The 24,683-nt window shown below is 29.1% G+C and overlaps 2 protein-coding genes across 5 annotated transcripts in view; both read right to left on the bottom strand.

Moving 5' to 3' along the window:
* LOC111688612 (flocculation protein FLO11) overlaps positions 1-3,528 on the bottom strand; it is a 31,607-nt gene extending 28,079 nt beyond the window's left edge. The window contains exon 1 of one of the 2 annotated variants that reach the window (XM_046946286.1): positions 3,362-3,528. In XM_046946286.1, the coding sequence (XP_046802242.1) occupies positions 3,362-3,364 (3 nt within the window). In that variant the 5' untranslated portion in view covers positions 3,365-3,528. The remainder of the gene's footprint in view (positions 1-3,361) is intronic. The other variant, XM_046946287.1, reaches the window with a different exon arrangement.
* Positions 3,529-10,130: 6,602 nt separating this feature from the next.
* On the bottom strand, positions 10,131-24,325 carry LOC111677393. Of its 3 annotated transcripts, none has more exons than XM_023438501.2 (6): positions 24,169-24,325; positions 13,783-14,265; positions 13,477-13,603; positions 11,905-12,048; positions 10,555-11,832; positions 10,131-10,474 (listed from the first exon to the last, which is right to left on the bottom strand). In XM_023438501.2, exons 2-6 carry the CDS (start codon positions 14,005-14,007, stop codon positions 10,329-10,331), a joined length of 1,920 nt encoding a protein of 639 aa, XP_023294269.2. In that variant the 5' UTR covers positions 14,008-14,265; positions 24,169-24,325; the 3' UTR covers positions 10,131-10,328. The 3 variants fall into 3 exon arrangements, with proteins under 3 accessions (XP_023294269.2, XP_046801769.1, XP_023294268.2); XM_046945813.1 differs by lacking the exon at positions 24,169-24,325 and adding an exon at positions 19,425-19,768; XM_023438500.2 differs by lacking the exon at positions 24,169-24,325 and adding an exon at positions 19,257-19,415.
* Between the last annotated feature and the right edge of the window lie 358 nt (positions 24,326-24,683).

Here is a 24,683-nt window from a genome sequence, read left to right as displayed (position 1 = left end):
TTTCTTTACAAAAAATAAAAATTTTATAAAAGTAAAAATTGTAAAAATATACTCATGGTGTAGGGTATCATATGGTCGGCCATGCCCGACTATACTTTCTTACTTGTTATATGTTATTCCTGGACTTAAAGAAAAACTCATAAATATTTGTATTTCAGTTATTATGATTATTGTAATAAAAAAAATCACACAATAACCAACATTATCATCTTCAACAGCAAAAACCAAGAAAAAAAGTGTGAGGCATGTTAAATAATTTTTTTTTATTTTATTTTTCTGTTTTACTTCTTGGACAACAATTAAAAACGTAATGTTACATAAAATTAAAGATTTTTTTTTGTCAGTTGTTGTCTATGGCTTTGTTTTTACTATTGTTATATATATATTTTTGTTTGTTGGTTTAAACTAAATAAAACGTGTAATAAAATGAACAAGTGCGAAAATTTTTTAACTATACGCTTCAAAAGTTTTTTATTTTTTTTTTAAATTTTTTTTCGATGCTTTTTTTCCTCTTCTTTTATATTTGTCTTGGAGTCGTCTTTTAATTTTAAATATAACGGTAACATAAATGTTGACGGCAATGAGGAGGTTTAACTTCCTCATCATCATCATCGTCATAATCACTCATTAAGCCGTCCGTGTTTTTGTTTTCTTTTGTTTTATAGATTTTTACTTGTAATTATTAAGTTTTTTTGGAGCATTATGGTTTTAAAGTAGATTATTAGGGGTTGTCTGTGTGTCTGTGTGAGAAATTTTGTGCAAATTTATTTTCTATTTAATTTACATATTAAATATGAAATTCTAATTATATTTTACAAGTTGCAAACTTGTAAAAGGTGTTAATAATATTATTGTGAGAATTTTGTTAAGCATTATAATTTAAAAAAAAATCATAAAAATTGTCAGGTCATGTTGTGATGTATGCAGTGGTTATATAAATTTGCATTTAAAATGCAAACTATAATCTGGACTAACCCAGTAAAAGAGTGGATTGAAAAGTATAGAGTTATGATGCAAATGATATCAATCTCAACTACTAATATATTAGCATTTAAATAACGCTCGCTTATATGTAAGTACTTAAATAATCACTTGCAGATAGAGTGTTAAAAGGGAATTTTATTTAATTATATATGTATGTTGTATGTTTCTTCGTATAAGTCTTTGGCCCCTAATCTGCATTTCAATTCGAATCGAAATTTTCTTCGATTGGCAACTTTGGTATTCTGTATTTCTATTCGACTCTCCGCCACATAAACAACAACTTACTAAAACGTAGATACGATCGTAGCGCAGAATACACACATTCGTAAAGCATTGTAACGAAATGGAATTGCTTCTTCTTTTTCTTGCGATTCAGTTTTTTGCTGAAATAACATTTTTCGATCGTTGCGTAACTGAATGAATCGGGCGCTGATATTTAACAAGAATTAATTAAGCAAGATTTGTATGATACGATGATTAAACTGTTAAATCTAAAGCACGGAAAATTTATTATATTCATTTCGTCTAAATTGTTCATGGACAATTAATTAAGAGAACTTGTGTCCTGTGCTACCAAGTCATCTATAACTTCCATTAGGATCTTGCTATTTAAGAAGTCAACTTTTGTACTGACTTTCGTTTATAACTTTTTCAAATAGAGACATTTTCGGAAAGCATTAGATGCTTTACATTGGTAGAGAAAAGAAAGGAAAGGATATAAATGGTTATTCCGCCTTTTTATAAAATATAATATGAGTAATAAAGAAGAAGAAGTTTGAATCTCATCCATCTGGATCGAGGTCAGAGGTCCCCAAAGTAAGACACATTTTTAAAACAATCATATATCATCGTTTGTAATCCGACTTAAAAGAAGTTTGAAGTTTTTATATTTCTAATGAAAAATTATATTTTAACGAATTCTGGAACAGATTACAAACAGTATTATTTTTGTATCCGTTGGCTTAAATTTTATGAGCCTTATTCATAAACTTTTATAAATCAAAATTTCATACAAAATTTGTTCTATAAACCATTGATAAATGTTTATGAATAAGATTGAATATAATTTAAATGACTTTTCTAATGACTTGTTTATGATCTGATCTATGAACTAGTTTAGAGACTAAGGAAAAGTTCATTGTCTAGTTCATAAACTATTATATTCTCTAGTACATAGAAAAAGAACAGATTTTTTTAGTCTTAGACCAGTTTTAAAGTACTTTTAAGTGAAAGTTTAAAGTATATTTTACTAAACTATGGTTTTGTCTAATGACTTTTCTTTGGTCTAGATAGTAGTCTTTGAAGTAGTCTTCAGGCTTGTATTAAAACTATTATATATACTAGTCTATGGTCTAGTCTATAAACTAATAGACTAGTATATAGAATAGTATTTTTCCCAATCAATAAACTAGTACATTAATTATAGGTTACATATCCAGTAAAAACTAGGTAGAGTAGAAGGGGGACCATACGCCACTTTTTTGGAGGTCTTCTCGAATTAAAAGTAAAATACATATTCCAAATTTTGATCTTGATTCGTAAATTTAGGTATGTTGTATTTAGTTTTATCCATTTTATAATTCCTTTGTCAATATGTGCATTTAATATTTTTTAAGTTTTTCGCACTGACCAAAAACGACAGGGCACCCATGGGGTATATTGCCAAGGGGGTGGAGCTGATTTGTCATTAAGAAAATTTACAAATATTAAAACTTATTTTACTGATTTTTTTCTCATATTTTCGGTTTTTTGTTTATATCCTCTCAGCGATCTTTCAAAATTTATAGAATTATTGAAAATTTGCATCTAGCTGATATCTGTGATCTTGTTTTAATTAAAAAATTATATTTCTTATTTCGTTTTTCAATGAAAATTTTATTGAAAATATGTTAAATTTTTAAGAAAATATTTGTTTCAATGAAAATTTACTTAAGACAATTTTTTAACAATTTCAGGAAGTACTGAAAAATTAAATATTTTTATTTTTAATAAAAGTCTATAAATATGATATTTTACAACAAAATAATAGTTTCTGTTATCAAAAATATTTAAACTTTAATTCTTTGTAAAATTTTCCAAAATTTCTTTAAGTGTAAATTCCATCCTCTAAAATAATTCTAAAGGATTTGTTTTCCATGACCTTAGTTAATTTTAACACATTACCATGAAACACTATACAACTCTGTATCTTCATAAAAAGATATCACAGCAGGTTTATTTTGATTTTTTCACAATCTGTCTAAACAAATTAATGGATTTCCCATAAACCCAGGTCATTAATCATTTGCAGACATATAAGTCACACACACACACATTAAGTATTATGCGGATAATGAAAATAAATCCTTGTATTTAACAAAAATTTTCAATAGCTTACCATTTTGTTAGAAATATAATCCACTCATACAATTGTCAGCAAAGAAAAAATAATCAAATTTTACAACAGCAAAATAAGTTGTTAGTTAGACACTTTTAAATATTAATAATTTTCTTGTTTTATTAAAAGAAAAAAAAAAACACTTTAATTTAAAACTTTTTTGGTTTTTAAAACATTTCTTGGTGTTTCTTTTCTTGGTATTTTTTTAACACTTAAAATCCAAAAATTCGTTATTTTTCTGAGCAAAATATATATTTTTTACAATTTTTAATATTTTCTTGCAAAAATTATTTCGTATTTCAAATTCAACTAATAAAATATGAACCGTTCATGCGCGCATGCGCATTTGCACTGAAGTATTCGCCTGATTTGTTACAGGTAACTACTTGCTGCTGTTTGCTGCTGCCAAAACCATCCAAACAATACAACAACTAAACAAACAATAAAAACAAAACCAAACTGCTAAAACAACAAAGTGCAAGTTTATCACAACTAACTAAAATACAAATAACAATTACAAATCTAGTTACAATGAGAGTGCCGGATTTTAGGAGAAAGACAATGGAGTGACAGAGAGTGAGAGAGAAAGAGAGTACATTTTTTTTAATTTATAATGTTAATTTCTTTGTAATACATACAGTCAGGTATTTGTAAAATATATATATTACTTTTGTTGTTGTTAGCAAATTTTTCTATGCAAATCCATTCAACTTTTGTTTTGGTAGATTTACTGAATACTTTGAAGGTTTTTTTTCTTCTTTCGGGTCCTAAAATATAAACTATTTGTCATCTTATGAGTATGAGCAGTGATAATTTAAATAGTTTTTTCTTAAATATATAAATCTTATACAAAATTACATTATAATTTTTCATTCGGTCACCCATTCCTATGAAATAATATGCCCAAGATTTATGATCTGAGTTTTGAATTTATGTCATTAATTATTGCAATTTTGAAATCGAACATTTCGTCAGGCGAGTATGATAAATATAATAATTGCGAAAATTGTCGCATAATATTTACAGCAAATTTATGGAATTTAAAATATTTTATAAATGTTTATGATGCAAATCGATAAAACTCCATTATTGTTATTTACTTCGAATGCAGAATTATGTTTTTATGTTGTCACATTTAAATTAGGTGAGTCAAATCGATTACACGTTGTAGGATAATTTAGTCAAATTAAGATTTGATAATAGTACAATGTAGTATATATTAGTGTTATAATTTTGACATGGGAATAAATTGCGGACTAAATTAAAAATTTGAACGAATATAATATAGTTATGCATTTGATTAAGCATTGGATTTATACTTTACACCAAGGATGTATGTATTTTAGTTCTCAAGATATGCAAAATAGAACTGAACTAGAATTAAATAAGAACTAAACTAGAACTGAACTAGAACTGAACTAGAACAGAACTTGAACAGAACTAGAACTGAACTAGAACTGAACTAGAACTGAACTAGAACTGAACTAGAACTGAATTAGAACTGAACTAGAACTGAACTAGAACTGAACTAGAACTGAACTAGAACTGAACTAGAACTGAACTAGAACTGAACTAGAACTGAACTAGAACTGAACTAGAACTGAACTAGAACTGGAACTAAACTTAACTAGAACAGACCTTCAGTGTATTATTAATTCACTTTTGTACAAAATATTGACTGGAACCGATTTACAACTCAGTATTCTATTCATATCATTATTCTTTGCAAGAAAAGTTTTGCATTCACAGCCTTCAATTGAAACCGAATTCCATATCTTAAGTTTTTGCAAATATGTAGCATAATACAAAGTCCAATTGATTTTATAACCAAACTAACAGTTAGAATAAATTTGGCAAAAAACCCATTCGATTATTTTAGGCCTTGTGTTTCAAATAATTAAATTTCAAACGTTAACAATACTTAGTATTCCATTTTGATAGTGATACAATTTTAAACATCTATAGCACGATAACTCAAACATATTAATTGATCTTATTGAAAATCTAATCTTTTACGTAATAGTTAATACTTTTCGATTATCTATTAGACATCTAAATTACCCGATTTGCAAAGAAATGGTAGCAACAAAAAATCAAACAGCATAAGTTTTTAGACGCGTTCGTAATCAGTGAAAGTGTTAAATGTGACGCGTAATCAGTTGACAAAAACAAAACTACACAATATGCGAAGAAAACAAAAATTGCATAAAACGCAAATTTGTTAAAATAAATTATTTACACAATTTATTGAACCAACAATCGGCAACAATTGTTAAGAAAATAATGGCAAATAATAAAAAGAAATAAATGAAGTTCTATTAAAATGCAAAACTTTAACGCAGCCTTCAAAACAAAACGTTCATGCGTTCCAAGCAAGACAAATAATTGAATGCAGTCCAAACACGTCGGCAAATATGTAATTGACTTAAATGGAAACATCAAGAGAAGAGCTTAAGCGATTCCTATTTTTCAACTTAATACTACGTAACTCTGCTCTAACAAACTCACATTATTTACACGTAATCAATTGAGGGGGTTTTAAATATTTTTTAGTTTAAGTTTTTAACTGTTTGTTTTTGGCTAGTAAACGTGATAACAATGTCAAGTGCGTGGTATTTTTTTTAAATTTTAATAAAAATAAAAAAAAAAAATATTACGCGTTCATAAACTAAGTGTGCCTACAGTTGCTACTGGCTGAAATAAGATCAACGTTTTTTTCAAATAAAACAATTATGACCCTTTGTATTATTTGCTGTAATAAAAATATTCCCCTAAACGTAAAAAAGATCTCACTTTGATTTTTTATTAAAAAAAACATCTTTAATGGACTTCCAAAAAAAATTAATTTTATTATCTGAAAAACATAAACCCCAAACTTAGTTGTACCTACTTGTTGCTGTGATCTCATTATTATTCCTAAAGTGTAATTTAAAATAGAAACAACAAAAATGTCATTTATATTTTGCTCTGAATATTGTTACTTAATAGTACCGCTTAAGCTGGGCTTTGGTATTTTTGTCACCTTCTACTTATTTGTGCTTTTGCTGCATATATTTTATCCAAAAAACAATACCCAAAATATTATTTTACAAAATGTTTACATTTAACTGAGTTTTTTTAATACATTTTATTTTGCCGGTATTAAACCAAAATTATGTAATTTTATTTTTTGTTAAATATTTTATTGTGTACTTTGAAATTGCCTTAATTCTAAAGATATGTTGATTGATGATTAATCACAATCACTTGGAGTTTCATGCACTTGTCAAATTCTAAAGTTTAAAATGACAGCTTCGTTATTATTATCACTAGATAAGAGAATAAAATCTAAGCAGTTAATAAGTACAGTAATTAACAAAATTGTACATACAAAATCTAGAACATTCTATAAAAGTTTTCTATGAAGAGCTTTTCAATCAAATTCCTTTTCAATAAACTTTTCATATCATATTTGTCCTTAGAAAACTTTTCGTTTAAAACTTTTTTTGAAAACAATTCGAACAAAATATTTTAAAGCTTTTCGTTTAAAATTTTCTATAGAAAACATTCACTTCAATGTTATATTTAGAAAGCTTTAGTTTTCTTTAGAAAAGTTTCTTTAAATTAACTTCATAACAAAATTTTCTTTAAAGCACTTTTCTAATAAAGTTTTCTTTAGAACACTTTTCGGTCAAAGTTTTCTTTAGAACGCTTTTCCGTTGAAGTATTCTTTAGAACACTTTTTGATCAAAGTTTTCTTTTAAACACTTTTCGGTTAAAGTTTTCGTAAAAACAATTTTCGATCAAAGTTTTCTTAAATGAAAAAGTTTTCTTTAAATGAAACTACTTTGATGAAAATTTTTTCAACAAAGTAGTTTTCAAAGTTTTTTTTGAAAGCTTTTTGGTTAAAACTACCTTTGGAAAACTTTTCGTTTAAAGTTTCCTTTGGAAAACTTTTCACCCAAAGCATTTTATTTTGCCAGTTCGTCCAAAGATTTATTTAGAAATGTTTTTGTTCAAAGCTTCCTTAAGAAACTTTTGCTTCAACATTACAACCTATCGAAAACATGTCTTTCAAAGTTTTCTGTGGAAAGTATTTCGATCGGAGATATCTTTAGTATACTTTTTATTAAAAATTTTATTTCAAAAATTTTTGGATCAAAAAATTTTTTTTTAAATTTTTGGATCAAAATTTTTTGGTCAAAATTTTTATTAAAAATTTTTTCTTTAAAAAAATTTAGGGTTAAAATATTTGTAAAAAAATTTTTTTGTTCCAAATTGTCTTTAAAAACTTTTTAATTCAAAATAATTTTTGTATGTATCAAAGCTTCACTTCAGAACACTTTTCAATACAAGTATTACTTTAAAATCTTTTTGATTCAAGTTTTCTTAAGAAAGCTTTTCATGCAAGAAATGTTTTCCTGAGAAAACTTTTCGATCAAAGTATTTATAAAAAATCTTTTTAAAAAAACTTTTCGTTTAAAGTTTTCTTTAGCAAACTTTTTGTTTAATGTGTTCTTTAAATAACTTTTATTATAAAGTTTTTTTAAATTGAAATTTCTCTTTAGATAGAAGTTTTCTTTATAACTCTTTTAAAAGTATTATTTTGAAAAGTTCGCTATTAAGGTTTTTTAAAAAAACTTTTCATTGAAAGCTTTCTTTAAAAATTATTCATAAAAAGCTTTGTTTAAAAAAACTTATGGTTCAAAGTTTTCTTTAGACAACTTTAAAAGTTTTGCGATTAAAGTTTTCTTTTTAATTTTCTCTTTATAAGTGCTTAGTTAAGAACTTATTTGTAAGCACACCTTGCTGAAATAATAAAATGCTTATGCTTAATTAGTGAAAAGATTTCTGCTTATTTAAGTTTTAGCTGGGTATTATCGTATGAAAATATTAACAAAACTATAACAATTTCTATATTTAATAAACTCTTTTTTTCATTTTTACAGCAATTTCGAAATCTGGTAAGTGTTTTTAAATTTTTAAATCAAAAATATATAAAATAAAACATTCCACAAAGAAATCAATAAAACTTAGTATTATAGCAACTTAAAGAGACTAATAGGTAACCCTATTGTATCTCAGTTAGGCAACACTTTTTTATTAATTAATTAAATAATTTTAAATCACCACTGCCTTAAAATATGCTGCACTTTTATTTTCTTATTAAATATCCGATACATTGCGGTAGTAGCATAGAGTGTGTATATAAGTACATATATACATACTTACCTGCATCTTTAGATTCTTAAATACCAATAGTTCAGTCGGACAGTCCCAAACTACCTTTATTTTAGGGTTACCGTTAGCCATTTAGCGTTACCATTAGCCACCGAGTGTTCAGGTGACTAGCTATTTCAGCATGTGCTTGTCCTAAGTGAAGTTAATTGTCACCCTATAGATTACGAAGAGATAGCAAAAGGCTTAAGTTTGTTTTTTAAGTGCCCACTCTTTCGCTTATAAAGGGGAAACTAAATTAAAGATTGACTTCACTCTCGTTTACAAAGTGTACATCCATGACGAAAGACAAAACCAGCTGCGTAGATGTAAATTGAAATCACTGTCTTTTTCGGATGCATTGACTCTTTGTCGTACTGTTGGGATCACATATGAAAAGAAATTGACTTTTATTGCAAAATTAGACAGGTGATCACAAGAACAATACAAAAGAAAACATATATTTGTTTTTGTGAAATAAACAAATTAATCAATCACCTGCAGTCACCTGTATAATTTTGTCATGATTTATTGAAAATATATTCGAATATTTTCACAAATTAAACATTGCTATTACTTCCTTCAAATTCCTTCTGCAAATCTGAGAACTTTTTCCTCACAGAAACCAATTTTGGCTTCGATCGTACTTGTTTCTAATATATGTATATCAACTTAACCATTTTCGTAGGAATTTCCTACACCTACCTTAATATAACTAGATCGATCACTTTCTGAGTCGATCTAGTTATGTCTGTGCGTACTCTTCTTTTGATCCACGGACGAAGCCTACTGATTATGGTAAATATCGGTCCATGATTTCGCCTAACACTTATCGAATAGGGCTTTTGATCTCATAATTAAAAATGTTCTTGTATCTCTACAAAAAGGCATCAAAACTTTGTTTTATATAAGTCTAAATGATACTGCAGTAATGATCAAATCTCACGTGACCCTCATGTCTGATTTGAGTCTCATAATACCCAAGCAAAGTTTCCTTCAAAAAGGGACTTGAATTCGCCTATAAACACTAATATCACTATGGATTTCTGCATAAATAACATTAAAGTAAACATAAATCCTTCTACCAAAATTTATAGGTCTCTTTGTCCCCAAACAAAGTCCTCTTTTAAAAAGAGACTTAAAAGTCAAAAATCGCTTGTAAACTCAATATCACGATAGAATTCTGCAGTAATAGCTTTAACGTAGACATAAATCTCTCTACAGAAATGTATAAAAACAGGGCAACATTTGCCCTAGCCCCTGAATAACCCTCGGCCACGATCGAACATACTTCATAACTTGGTTTTATTGGCAAATTTTTCTCTCACAGAGCAAGAGAATATATTTTTATTTAAACATTTTAAACTTGAATGTATTCCTTTTCAACTGCCTGGATCATGGATCCATGATCCTAAATGGATCATTTATTTTAATAATTTTAACAAGTAATTATCTATTAAACTTTTTATAAAAAATCAAAGATCACTTTCGAAGCCTTAAAATAATTGCAAAAAGAATAACAACAGTGATTACCAACGAATGAAGATCGGTCCAAAAGGCAAACAAAGAAACAAACTTACAAAGAGATTTATTACTTATATACACATACAATATATTAGGATAGAGTGTGAGATAGATACTTCCATGTAAACATTAAAATCTAAAAAAAAACTATGAAAACAATAAAAAAGAAAATAATACATTTAAAGTAGAAAATAATAAAAAGAAAACAAAGAAAAACGTAATATAAAACTGTGATTTTTTTTTATTATCATCTTGGTTCATCACTTAATGTACTTGGCTTCTGTAAATAACGACGTATTAAAGCCTCTAGGATCCAACAAGCCGCCGCTAAAAATGTCATCATATTGAGACAATGTAAGGCAATGGCATAATTGTAACGATCGCGCACCAAACCTGCGTTTACAAGGAATTGATAAGATTTTTTAATGTAAAAAAATTTAAACTAAAAATTTGTATTTCTTTTAATTATTTACCTACAAAGGGTCCGCATGCTAAAGTAAATATACCTGATATTAACAATTGCAAGCCGGATGCTGCTGGCAAACGTTTTAAAGGTACACAACTGGGTATAACCAGTGGCCAAAATATTGTACGTACTCCTTTAAATACGCCTATAACGGCAAATGTTGATATTATGACTGGAAACGATCTGGTACAGGCCACCACTGTGCGGCCTATAGAAATGCCCACAACACCGATAAGAAAGAAGACTCTATTATCCCAGGCAATTTTTTCAGTTAAAAATGGCACCAGAAATCTGGTGGCAACATCTAAACCACCCAGCACCGATATGGATAGAGTAATTTGTGAAGTCTCTAAACCAAAATCATTTAAAATAAACGGTGTCAATATGGAAAAATTTAATTCACCAAAATTGATCATGGTCAAACCAGCTACAAGATTAACAAATGAAAAGTCTCTTAAGAGATCCAAATCAAAAAAGGCCACTACTTTCTCGAAAAAGGTTAATTGTAAGTCCTCATTTGAATCTTCCAGCTGTTTGTCTTTCGTGGAATTTTCAGCATCATATGCTTCTATTCTATTAAGTTCCATTAAAGCTCTCTCCTCGGCACAGGTACATTTAAGTTGGCTACCACCAAAACGTTTATTTAGACTGCCCTTATGTGATTCATCTCTTTCGATATTGAAATTATTAGGCTTAAAACTAGTCTTTTGCTTTAATTCTTCATCCTCACTTATTAAACGTGTTATGCGTGTGGTATTCTCTAGATCTTTTGAACTAGATATGGTGCGAAAACGTAGTCTTCTTTTCGAAGCCAGCGATAGTCGGGAGCCATATAAACCATCATTGGCTCGGGACAACATAGGTGTTCCGGGTTCTATTATTTCAAAACCCGGTGTATTTTCATCATCTTCCTGATACAAATACTGCGAGGAGAATAAACCCGTCTCTTTTTTCTGTTGCATTTCACAATATTTACACAAAAGTTGTGGTTGCTCTACCATCACAGAGGGTATTTTCGCCGCTTCTTCAGTCGTTTTAGGGGCATGATATGATACGGGTTCAAAGATTAAAGCAGCCATAAAGGTGTGCAGCGACAAAGCTGCAAATATAAATAAAGTGCCTTGTACTCCATAAAGAGCAACCAATGAGGTGACTATATGAGGCAGTACTATAGGACCCAGACCGGTTATAGTCCACGAAAAACCTGAAGCTTTTCTACGTTTATTCTTAAAATATGTATTAACGGCCAATGTTGAGGCGGATACAGTGATGCCAGCACCAAAACCTTTAGGGATAGAAAGAGAGAGCAGGAGTTATTTAAAATTAGACTAAGGGAGACAGGTTTCAGTTTACTTACCAAATAGTAAAGCATATGTGATGATATATTCTAAAAATGTCTCACAAAATGCTGTTAGAAGTATTCCAAAAAATATTAATATTGAGCCAATCAGGGCTACTTGACGAAATGTAAAACGTCTAAACATGGGTCCATTGAGAAGACCTGGAAATTAAGTGTGATAGATAAAGCTGTATATCTTGATATAGTTGTGAAACATTAAATTGAATCTTTAATTAAATCTATTTTTTTAAGTCAATGGATCTGTTTGATCCATATTTTTTCAGGCTTAATATTTGACTTGTACTTTTTCGAAAAGTCAGAACCAATGTCGATGGATTTGAAATCAAGATCGTGTGAATTTAATCCGCTCGTCTGATAGATTTATGCAGCGAAATCATTGCGAATTAAACTTCTGTAAATCGAAAATTTATTCTAAAAACAGGTCCTAATAAAAGTTCCTTTGTTATCTTGGAACAGGAATGTTGTTTCAAACGATTTTAAGGTATACTTTTGTGAATCTAAAGACGTAGTACTTAATAAAAATCTAATTGATATCTTTGTTGAAGTTCATAGTTAACTACTAGGTTGTTAGACCTGTCTTTCATTAAAATGTAATTAGACCATAGACATAGTCTATGGAATAGTCAATCTACTAGTCAATATATAGTTTATAGACTAGTTTATAAAACAGACAATATATTAGTCCATAAGCGAGTCAATACTTAGTCTAGACCATGTAACTATCAAGACAAAGCTTTAAGATTAGTCCATGGATCAGACAATATTAGACCATAGATAATAGTTAAAATCTTATTAGACCATAGGCTAATCTAAAAAAATCCATAGATCAGTGAACAGATTAGTCCATAAAGTTGCCAATAGACTATAGAATTGATTAAGGAATAGTCAATGGACTAGTCCATAGTTTAGTCAAAAGACACGTTTCTAGATAAGTCCAATAGATTAGTTCTCAGAGTAGTCAATAAAGTTGCCAATAGACCAGTTGTTAGACTAGTCCATAGAATTGTTCAAAGAATAGTTAACTGACTAGTCCATAGATGAGCAATATACTTATTGTTAGAAAACTATAAAGATTATTCAATAGATTGGAGTAGTAAATAAAACAGCCAATAGACCAGTCCATAGAATTGTTCAAACAATAGTCACCTCAATAGTCCATAGATATGTCAATAGACTCATTCATACATGACATAGCCGAGTCAATAAACTAGACCTTGTAACTATCAATAGAAAGTCTAAAGATCAGTTCATGGACCAGCAGATAAAATAGTCCATAGAGTAGTTTTTTCGTTGTATAATATACAATATACTAGTTCAAAGTCTAGGTACCTTTTATTCCATAAAAACTACTATTTTTGATAAACTTCATACCGGGAAATAAAATATAGTTCGGCTCTTGCAAAATGTAGATTCGATACTACAGCCACAACTTGGTAGATCTATTTCAAATGGAAATCAAATCACAACCGATGTATATATTGATATATATGTCTATATATTGATCTATATGCATTATATTCTTGATCATGTGAGTACCACAACATTACATTTTTTTCTCCCCCTACTTACCTGTACACGCTGATACCGCAGGATGTGTATTAATAATTGTTGTGATCTGTGAATTTGTAAGACCCAGTTTAATCAGACGATCACGAAATATAAAGCCAAATTGTTGAATACAAGGATAAATTGTTAACTATTTATAGAAAAAAGAAAAGATATAAACAAAACTAATAAAACTTACAGAAAAACATCATAATTTATAAAACAAACAAATTAAATGAATGCAGGCAGACAGGATTATTTAACAACGGTTGTCGGCGTCGACAACTTCTTATTGATTTTATCATTTATTGTCCATCATTTTCAACTTACATTTGAGACACCGGCTGCAATACAAACAATCCATGCCCACCCACCATCAGGTGCTATAAAATTTTCTCCCAAATCGCTTTTATCACGACGCGGCGGTTTCTTCGTTTTTGTAGCAACAATTTTTTCCTTACATTTATTATTGGCATTGAGTGGGATGGTAGTGGCATTATAGACGGAAGCATAAGGATTTTCTTTTTTGTGTTTTTTACGTGATGAAGACTCCATTAACGTTGGCTGACTCTCTAGTATATAGAAAATATTACAGATGTTGTTGCCTCTCGCTGTTTGTTGTTGCTGTTAATATTGGTGTGGTTAATGTTGGTGGTGGTGTTAGTTCGAGGAGTCTGTGAATAGGGACGAGATGACGACGACTGGCTATAAAGTTGTGTTTTTATTTAGAAAACTTTGTGTTTATACGTAATTGCAGTTTATGTTTAGACGATTTTTTGTGCATTTCTTTGTGATGATTCTTTAATTCAATGTCTGTAAAAGAACAACAACAACAACAAATAGAAAAATCATATTAAATTATCGTAAAAATTTAAGCAATTCTCATTCATTCATTTATTAATAGTTGTTGTAGGTATATGTAACGGAGTTGGATAGAACAGTGCATTTGCATATTGATAAAAGTACTTAGGTCTTTCATTGTACCAAATTGACACCAAAGTCTTTATAAGTTTTCAATAACTTGCGTTGTCAAACCATATACCTACGTGCGACAACATTGCAACAATTCACTCACAATGAACATCGTAATATTTGTCAATAGTGAGCTAACGACCTTTGTTAACATTAGGACAACGGTTGTGTATAAAATTTAGATTTCGATGACGATTTGTTGACAACGTTGCGGGTCCTACTTTGTATCGCAACAATTCGCTCACTTTGCAACGGATTGTTTTTCAATAGTGAGCTTACCACGTTTGTTAACATTAAGACAACGAATTGTTGACAACGTTGCGTTGCCAATTATGTGATGTTGTTCGCTCACTATTTACAATGGATTGTTTGTCAATAGTGAGCTTACCACGTGTGTTATCATTTAGAAAACAGATGTGTATAAAATTTAGATTTCGACAACGAATTGTTGACAACGTAGCGTTGCCAACTATGTTATGTTTTTGTCGCAATTATTCGCTCTCTATTTACAACGGATTGTTTGTCAATAGTGAGCTTACCACATTTGTTAACATTCAGACAACAGATGTGTATACAATTTATATTTAGACAACGAATTCCAACTGATCATTTATAAGCTTACCACGTTTGTTTACGTTTAGAAAACAAATGTGTATAAAATTTAGATTTCTACAACGAATTGTTGACAATGTAGCGTTGTCAACTAAGTAATGATGTTATCGTTCGTAAGTATATACTTTGATAACGAATATTGTTGAAAAATTATAAACACTTTGGTGTCAATTTGGTACCAAGCGTGTTTATTTCTTTTTCCTTCAGTGTATGTATATATTTTCAGAGTTTTATTTATTAAATGCCTTACAAATGAATGGTTTCAAGTTCTAAATCATTGATTCTATTTGTTTTTTTTTATAAGGATATCTAAATGAAAAACGTTTATGTTCATTAAATTATAAAATTTATCCAACGCTGGTATGTAAGATCACGTAAAACTCTATGGGTCTATGTTTACTTAATAAAACAATATTCGATTAAGCAATAAATTTAACAACTCTATGATCATGTTGTCTTTCGTACAAAGAGAAAAAAATCCCTTTTTAGAATTTCCTTGTGTGTAGGTAGATAAATTCATTATGCTGAAGACTCCACTCGTTGTCCTCCTTATTTAACTCCAACAGTTTCGTAGAATATTGAAAAAAAAAACAATTCCTTTCGAAATTGACTTTGAGAACAAAATAGGGAAAAAACGGCCTGTTAATTTCAGTGACAAGAACATTTATTAAGTGCCTTTAGAACATGTCATTGTATTGTATTCAATACATAAATACTTGAAAGCAATGAATACCACACGCGCGGCCCAGTGTTAAACAAATTAAAACGTCTCCTCTTTCTCTCTCTCTCTCTAATGTACGTGATCGTATGCTTAAATATAAAAAAAATTGTAACTTACGTAAGTGCCGTAGTTTGAAGACTTGAGATTAGTGAAGAACTTGGGCGTAGACAAAGTCTTAAGTATCCCATTAATAAACGAATTTAAGCGACTTTGTTTTGTAACTACTAAATGTTGTTATAAATCATTTTTACTGTATGAGTTGAAAGGAATTCAGCGAGCGGGGGGTTTAATTGTTCAGTGTTTTTTGTGGGAACAAAACAAATTGTAATTAGTTTAAGTATTAATTAAACATTTTTTTAAATTGTATGGCGTTTCGGGTTTGAAAGGCGTATTAATTGATTTATATAAAATTAAATACTTTTTTTTTTCGTCCTTTTTTTATTAAAGAAAGCATTTCGAACGATTAGCTTTTCAAACTTTCACAACATAAAGTATATTAAACGATCCACTATATGGGTCTTGTGCACATTCTTCCTTAAGAAATATTGTGATCTTTGGAGTTATAAAATTGTTAGATTTAGATTCCAGTGATTGGTTTACTGAGTTAGATATGTTTATATTATTCATTAAGATAATCACCACAAAACTAATGCTAATGGGGTTATCTAAATGGCAAGTCAAGGGAAGGTCCTAACTACATCTATTTGAGCGGAATCTAATAAAGAAAAAGCTTGCACTTTTCGCTAATATCTTCTTAATAATTTAATAAAAAGTTTTAATTTACAATTCTGTAATTTACTAATTATTTACAACCTTAAAGTATATTTTAAAAAACAATTTTAAAAGTGGGCGTGGCCAATAAAAACATTTTAGTTATATTTGTTAACAGTAGTCAAAACAAAATTCTTAAAACTGTGTAATCAAAACCAGCAAATAAAGTGGGCGTTACCATGCAATTAACGCCCACTTTTATTATGAGATTATAAGGCCAATTATGAACTATATTACCACGGGAGTTTATTCCTTTTACATGCTTTATGTATAGAAGAGCAAACATAGTCCCAAGGAGTTTATTATTTAGAATAGAATTTGATCTTTGTCATTTTAGATTGGGAAAAATTGACATTGCGTATTAGTTGAATTAAAGTATTTTCATCCCGAAAACTGAATTTCCAAATAAATGGACCATAATTTGTTTTTATGACTTATTCATCTTTAGGAAATCTTAGGCTTTAATATGAAGCATACAACAGTTGCTTTAGGGACCCATGGTGCTTTTGTGATAGGAATCGTTTTATGGGTTGAAATTCTGTGACTGGTTACAGATCTTCTATTAACTATATCAAAACTTAATAAAATGTCCTTTATAAAACAGTGGGAGAATTTTAATGGATATGTATAGTTTCATAAGCAACAAAACTAGTTTGCTTACATCTGGGAAAATTATACTTCCTAGAGATGATAGAGCTTTTATTTCATATTTTGTTTTTAAAAATGTTTATCCTCAAAAGAAGAAAAGAAATAGGATCTCAGAGAATCCCTAACCCTAACATTGAGTATAGTATTCTATAGAATTGATAGACATGTTTCATTGACAAACTTGACATCAACCTTTCAGCGGAATGCTTCATTTATCGATATTCCTTTTGACAAATGACCCCATCATAGAGGTCTTGCACTTATGGTCGAAAAAATGCTACCAGTACCTCTAGTTTGCCGGGACTATAAACTGATTATGATCTAATATATTCTCGATCTTTTCTTAAAATGATTTGATTTGGGATTGAACCAAAGAACCACATAGTCTGGTACTACGACAACAGCTAGCCCGCAGGCCAGATTTTCGGACTTTGTCTTGTCCCGGCTATTGGAGAGTTCCATTCGGGGTTGAGGTGGCGACTGAGGTTTAATCCTAAATTCGCCGGAAGAGAATATCGGTTAAAAGACTGATAAATAGTAAAGTATATAATACGGTAAAAGTTCGGTGCTGTTGCAAAGTCACAGAGGAGTGACAGTTTGACGCATATATATATAGAGGAAGTCTGTCGGAAGTTGAATGCGGAGTTTGTGGGATTAATGGTGGTAGATGATAGATACAAGTGATATCATTAAATTTGTCTTCCTTGTCCAGATACGTTCAGGGTTCATCTTGTTCTCCATAGTGTATTCTCTATATGTAAAAAAAGTTGTCGGCAAATTTGATAGATTCATGTTTCGGTCTAGCGAATACGTCTCTAGGTGCTGTTGCCGACTCAATACAGACCATCCAATGTTCGTGATTGGAAATGAAAGTAATGTCGGAAGTCAAGCAACCGGGCAGCAATGGTCAGAGATTAGATAGCTCGAATACTTGAGCGAAATGCTTGTACATGAGACTCCATGTACAAAAATTTGTACCGGAGTGTAAGAAACACAAATAGAGGTTAAAACGGATCACAATGAAATATGTTGGCGTTATTTCATATTTTCCTATTACGACTTTTGATGTTGATTTTCACGACAATCGGAGTAGGAATTCGTGTGATCTTAGAGTTCCATAAAAATTTCTAACAAAAGACTTATTCAAATATGATCGTCATAAACGATCATACTAAAAGTTTAGCAAGTTAAGATCAAAGTAATCAAGTAATTCAAATTGATAAAAATTAGTTTTTAAGAAAGAAAAAATATAGAAAATGTTTACACATTTAAAAGAAAAATTTAGTTGTTATCATATATGCGAACTTTTGGGTAAAAACCCTAGGGGCCCGCTGACCACCATTTGGGAACTCTTACTGATATCAGTCTTTTATATTTCTATTTTTTTTTTTTTTTTTTTTTTTTTGAATAGCTGATATGACGTTTTATTAAACTACTTATTATCTTGATTATAAATTTAAATATTAAGTTTTGTTTGATTTTAATTATTTGAAAGTAATATTTTATTTAAAAAAAATTGACAAATATTTATGTTTGATAACGAATATTAGGGCATATAGGCAAAATTTCAGACATACTAATAACGATTTATAACAGTTAATGTAAGTTATAATTCAAGGGTAAATTTGTAAAAGCAATTCGTAAATTTTGAATAAACATGAGATAAAAATCAGCAAATCGGGAAAAAAAAGTTGTTATCAAAGTAAAATTCTTTAAATAATATAAATTTAAAAAAAACAGGTGGTTATTTTTTCATAAAAAAAATTTAACACATTGATTGGGCAAATGTTTTAAGTATTTAAGATTTTGCCTCAAACGATGACATTTCTCCAAAAAAATTTCGCACTAAAATGTTCCATTTATTAGTCATCAGAATAAAATACTTATTCAACACTTTTGTTGCAATCATTTGAGAAATTAAAAAAAAAAGTTTTGAATTATCAGTTCGTTAACTTTGTTAATTTAAATTTTTTAGTCTTTGTATTTTATATTTTTTTAGTTTTAGATTTCACAATTTAAATATTAGTGAACTCTGGCTCTAATATTCGCATAACAATATATTTATTTACAACAAACTCACTCGCAATTCACGTGACTAAATTGTTATTACTACAAAGTATTTTAATCACAGTTTTTTTTTTTTTTTGTAACTTAAAAAATATATATTTATGGAAAATTTTGTTTATCCCTTATACATTGACGTCTGTTTTGAATACAAATGTGTTTAACGTTTTCTAAACAAAATTACATTTTTAAACAATTTTTATAGTTTTTTTTTCTAAAATTATTTGAAAATACACAAGAATTTTTGTAAAAACATTTCCGATTTAGTTAAATGTCTAGTATTTATGTTTAGTACAAATGATTGACTGCACTTTAAATTAACACCTGTTAGTAGTGAGTGTTAACAGCGTGTGCTAAAAAGCAAAAAAATTGTCTATATTGGTTGTATCAACAAGTACCATACACCTTTGTTTATAGGCTGAACTATAATAGATCGATAAAGTTATCTTTATCAGTTTCTATAATTTAGTTTTTTTTTCATTCCGTTTGTTCTACAACGATTGTTAACAGTTTAACTCTTGATAACAATGATAACGACTCAAATTGATTATCAATGTAGTTCAAATTATTTTGCAGATTTTGATAGATTTATTTTACATATATATATTTTATTGAAAATATATGTATGTTTACTACAATGCCCTGACACATTTTACAGTATGCACTTGAAATTAGTTTTCAACGTAAAAGTAAAATTCAAACAAAACGTTATTTTGTTATTTGTTTTCTTTTATAAAATTTAATTAATTTCGATTAGCGCCAGCTATTTTTTTACAATTTTTTTTAAATACTTGCTTGCACTAAAGGAAATTTGTTTCATCGTTCGCTTATTCAATCAGCTGCTTGGTTTTTTATATTTTAACTAACACCCTACGTTTTTATTGGGCATTTTAGGTTTATCTTTGTGTTAGTGAACAAATAGACTAGACTATACTGTATATTATACTAGAGACCAGACTATATACTAGACTATTGACTCGACTATGGACTAGCCTATACACTAAACTATAGTCTAGACTATATTATAGACTAGACTATAGACTGGACTTTTTACGAGACTATAGACAATACTATAGAATAGACCAAAGACTAGACTATACATTAGAGTAGGCTATAGACTATATTATACATTATCCTATTGACCACTATAGACGCGACTATATACTAGACTATATACTTGACTGTATACGACTATATATTATACTACAGACTAGCCTATATACTTGACTATATACGAATATATACTATACTATATACTTGGCTATAGCCTAGATTATAGCCTAGACTATAGCCTAGACTATAGCCTAGACTATAGACTAGACTATATACTTGACTATATACAAATATATACTATATACTTGGCTATATACTAGACTAATGATTCTACTATAGACTAGACTATATACTAGACTAAAGTCTAGAATATAGACTAGACTATGGAATGGACTATAGCCTAGACTATAGGCTAGACTATAGGCTAGACTATAGCCTAGACTATAGCCTAGACTATAGCCTAGACTATAAACTAGACTATAGCCTATACTATAGATTAGACTATAGCCTAGACTATAGACTAGACTATAGACTAGACTATAGACTAGACTATAGACTAGACTATAGACTAGACTATAGACTAGACTATAGACTAGACTATAGACTAAACTATAGACTAGACTATAGACTAGACTATAGACTAGACTATAGACTAGACTATAGACTAGACTATAGACTAGACTATAGACTAGACTATAGACTAGACTATAGACTAGACTATAGACTAGATTAAAGCCTAGACTAGTCTATTGACTAAACTATAGACTAGACTATTGACTAAACTATTGACTTGACTATAGGTTGAACTAGACTAGACTACAGACTAGACTACAGACTAGACTACAGAATAGACTAAAGACTATACTATATCCAAGACTATAATAATAAACTAGACTATATACATCAAACTAGTTTCTAAAACTGAATTGCCCTTAATATATATACTTAGTATTACGTTTAATAATAAAACTTCCAACTCTGCAATATTTTTGAAATAATATACTTAGAAGTGTATAATAAGTGCAATTAGTCCTTCTAATCGTTAATGATTTAAAGTGTTTTTTTAAGAGCCCATACTTTTTATAAAATTCAATTGAAAATTATCATTATAATCATTTAAAAATGTAAAATTATATCGGAGTTAGTTTTAGATATTGATATTTGCAAAGGTGATAAGCAGAAAAAAAATGGTTTGCAAAATATGAAGGAATGATTGGAACACTTTTAATAACCCTTCGACGGGCACTAAATGATTTCTAATAATTGACATTTATTTAGTTCACTTCCATTTGAAAAAATTCGAAACCCAGAGAGCAAGTGAGGATATATCGAAGGAAAATGAAGATACATCAGTTGTTTAGTTTTTCTTTTCAATTTTGACTGAATTGCCCTTTAGATGGCATACATATATTTGTCTCATTCACAATTAGTGTCATAGTGTGGTATCGTTGTAGAGTTTTTAATTTCATTTTATTTACCAGTTTACAATTACATACCGTAGCCTTGTATCGTTGTATATTTTATGGTTTTGTTTTCTATACAAGTGAATAATAAAATACGACATACAACGATACGCTATTGTGAATTAAACAATTATAAAAATTTAAGTTATAATCCACACAACTTTAGTGGATCAATTAAGTTAGTATAATCTTTTTGACTCAAGGAAAACTCTGTTGATTTTGTCCTAAATCGGTCGATTATCTTGACAAGTCCCCATACATCTAAAAATCTCCTAAAAACGGCTTTTGATCTTATAATTATTTTAAATATACAAGCATTGTTAACCATGCTAATTTAGTTTAGGACTCATTTGACGCAATAGAGCAACCGCACTAAGACCCCTTGAGAAAATAACCTCAATGGCTACAATTCACTTCTAAACATTAATATCGCTATAAAATTCATCACTAATATAACTATATGTACCAAATGTGATCAAAATCGGAGCAGAGATACAAGCCGATACAAAATGATCAGCGGCGGCGAGTTATTTTAGAAAATATCGGCGGCTGCAGAATTGTTGGCTCACTTTAATTTTTTCTTCTTAAATTGAAAAATCTCTCTATTATATAGAAACCTGTCTCTATATAAGTTTTTCTCCAAAAAATGCATACTATTATAGCAGTTATTATTATTTTAATATTAGCATAATATGGTGTGGAAACTCTTTTTAAGTTAGCATAATAATTTAAAAAAGCTGAAACTTCGTTCGAATTGGTTAAATAATTTTTTAAAATACATCAGTGTGTATGTTTAAGCCGGCTTAGCTTTTGAGCCGAAAGAAGTAGGCGGCGGTGCGGCTTGCAAAATATTACGCCGCCGTCGTTTTGAGCCATCTTGGCTTGCATCTCTGGCCATTAGCTTTCAAATAAACATCTTTTAAAAATAAGTTTATCTCCCATAATTTGCTTCAATATATGGAAAATTGAGACAATTTTTTTATTATAAAAAATCACATTTAATATTCATAACTGATGTAGAATATAATATGGCGACCTTAATATAAAAAACTATGCAAATAATCGATAAACACTATTTTATACATTTCCACTTATATTTGCTATAATTTAAAAATTTATTATTTTTCATCACTTTAGGAAGGGGCTTTCTAAAATTTGTCCTAAACTAGTATATTCTAGAATTGTGATGTTTTGTTATTGTTTTTTTTTTTATTTATTTTGGGAAACACAAATACAATAAATTTTGTTGCAAAAAAATATGCCTTAAAGAAAACATATGTTGTTTTTGATACCCTACACCACTTTAGTGGGAAGGGAACATTGGGTTTTTGCTGATGTTTGTAACATACAAAAATGATCGTCCTATAACCACCTTAAAGTATACCAATCGGCTTAGAATCGTTTTCTGAGTCGATTAAACTTGGTCCGTCCGTCTGTCCATGTAAACCTTGTGCGCCAGGTACAGGTCGCAATTTTCAATATAATTTGATGAAATTTGGCACACATTCTAAGCCTATTGAAAATAGTACCCCCCGAATAGGGCCTTTGGGCTCATAATTAAGTTAAATACTCTATTATGTCAACAAAAGTCGGTAAAACTTAGTTTTATAGAACTTTTAATGACATCATCGATCGGGCCTCATTTGACCCTATCCCCCATACAAACGACCTTAAGAAAATGACTTGAAGGTAAAAATTCACATAGACCGGGTTCACACTGGGAAACTTTTGTTGACAAACTTTTGATTTTGTGTGTGAGAGAAAGAGATGGTTGATATTTCCCAAAAAAAGTTTCCTAGTGTGAACCAGGACATATAAACATTAATAAAACTTTTAAATTCTACATAAACAACTTTGAAGTAGACGTGAATTCCTCTATGAACATTTATCAGGATAGACCCATATTTTCGAATTCTACCCTTTGAGCCCTCTTGTAAAAATTCCTTTTTTTTTGCCAAAAATGAGTAAAAATAATCCGGAACAAAGTAAAAAAACAAATCAAATTCTCATTTTTAAAATACAAACTGGTGTAGGGTATCATATGGTCGGCTACTTGTTTGTTATTGTAAACTATTTATATTCTTATCAGGTAGAGAAGAAAAAAAGTCACGTGTTGGTAAAATGTACCAAAAAAAATTCTTAAATTATTTTCGAATATATGTATATTATACGATTGACAATTGCCAGAGTTGTGTAAGTGCTTGCAGAGCCATAATAGACCGACCGGTACAAGAGTAAAATTTGTTTACATACAATATTTTCTACGTCATTTTATTGTAAATGTGTATGTTTTTGTAGTTTTTATGTAAATTTTCTCTCGATTTTTTTTTGCATAAAACACCCTCTATTTTTTTATATTTCTCATTTGATTTATTTATAAAATTTAATTCAGATAATTGTTGGCGTAAGTACTTCTTTAGTTTTTCCTGCATTTGTTGATATATGTACATATATATAGTGTGGTCAAGTTCAAGGTTGAGTTTTAATAATATTATAGTTGAATATTTCTTAATATTTTAAATTTTTTTAAACACATCACTTGATTTATTACTATTATTATTTATTACTATAGAATTAACTTTGTTATATTTGCAATTTATTTTTTTTTTATTTTCAACAAATTGTTGTAATTTTGTAAATAATCTTATGTAAATATTTGTTAATTTTTATAACTTTGGTTATATTTTTTCACAGTTCACTGTTAAACTTTTAACAACCGTAACACTCTGATTTTTTTTTTGTTTTTTTAGGCTGATTTTAAAATTTTTAAATTAATATATATTTTTAACCAACAAAAAAAAAGAATAAAAAACAAAAACTAATGAATTAACATTTTTTCTTTCATTATTTTACTAAATTGACATGTTTAGTGCTCAAAACCTTACAACTGACTACTGTGAAAATTCTAAGAGTTTTTTTTTTTTATT

Source organism: Lucilia cuprina, chromosome 3 (genome assembly GCF_022045245.1).
Source record: "Lucilia cuprina isolate Lc7/37 chromosome 3, ASM2204524v1, whole genome shotgun sequence".
Lineage (NCBI taxonomy): Eukaryota > Metazoa > Arthropoda > Insecta > Diptera > Calliphoridae > Lucilia > Lucilia cuprina.
This window is presented reverse-complemented; position numbering and strand designations above follow the sequence as displayed.

Excerpts from the sequence above, each read along its gene's own strand:
- LOC111677393 (XM_023438501.2), bottom strand. The coding sequence starts at position 14,007 with ATGGAGTCTTCATCACGTAAAAAACACAAAAAAGAAAATCCTTATGCT. Across the intron at positions 12,049-13,476 it reads TGCGGTATCAGCGTGTACAG|GTCTTCTCAATGGACCCATG; the intron begins GTAAGTAGGGGG and ends CTTAATTTCCAG. Across the intron at positions 10,475-10,554 it reads AGCATGCGGACCCTTTGTAG|GTTTGGTGCGCGATCGTTAC; the intron begins GTAAATAATTAA and ends TTGTAAACGCAG.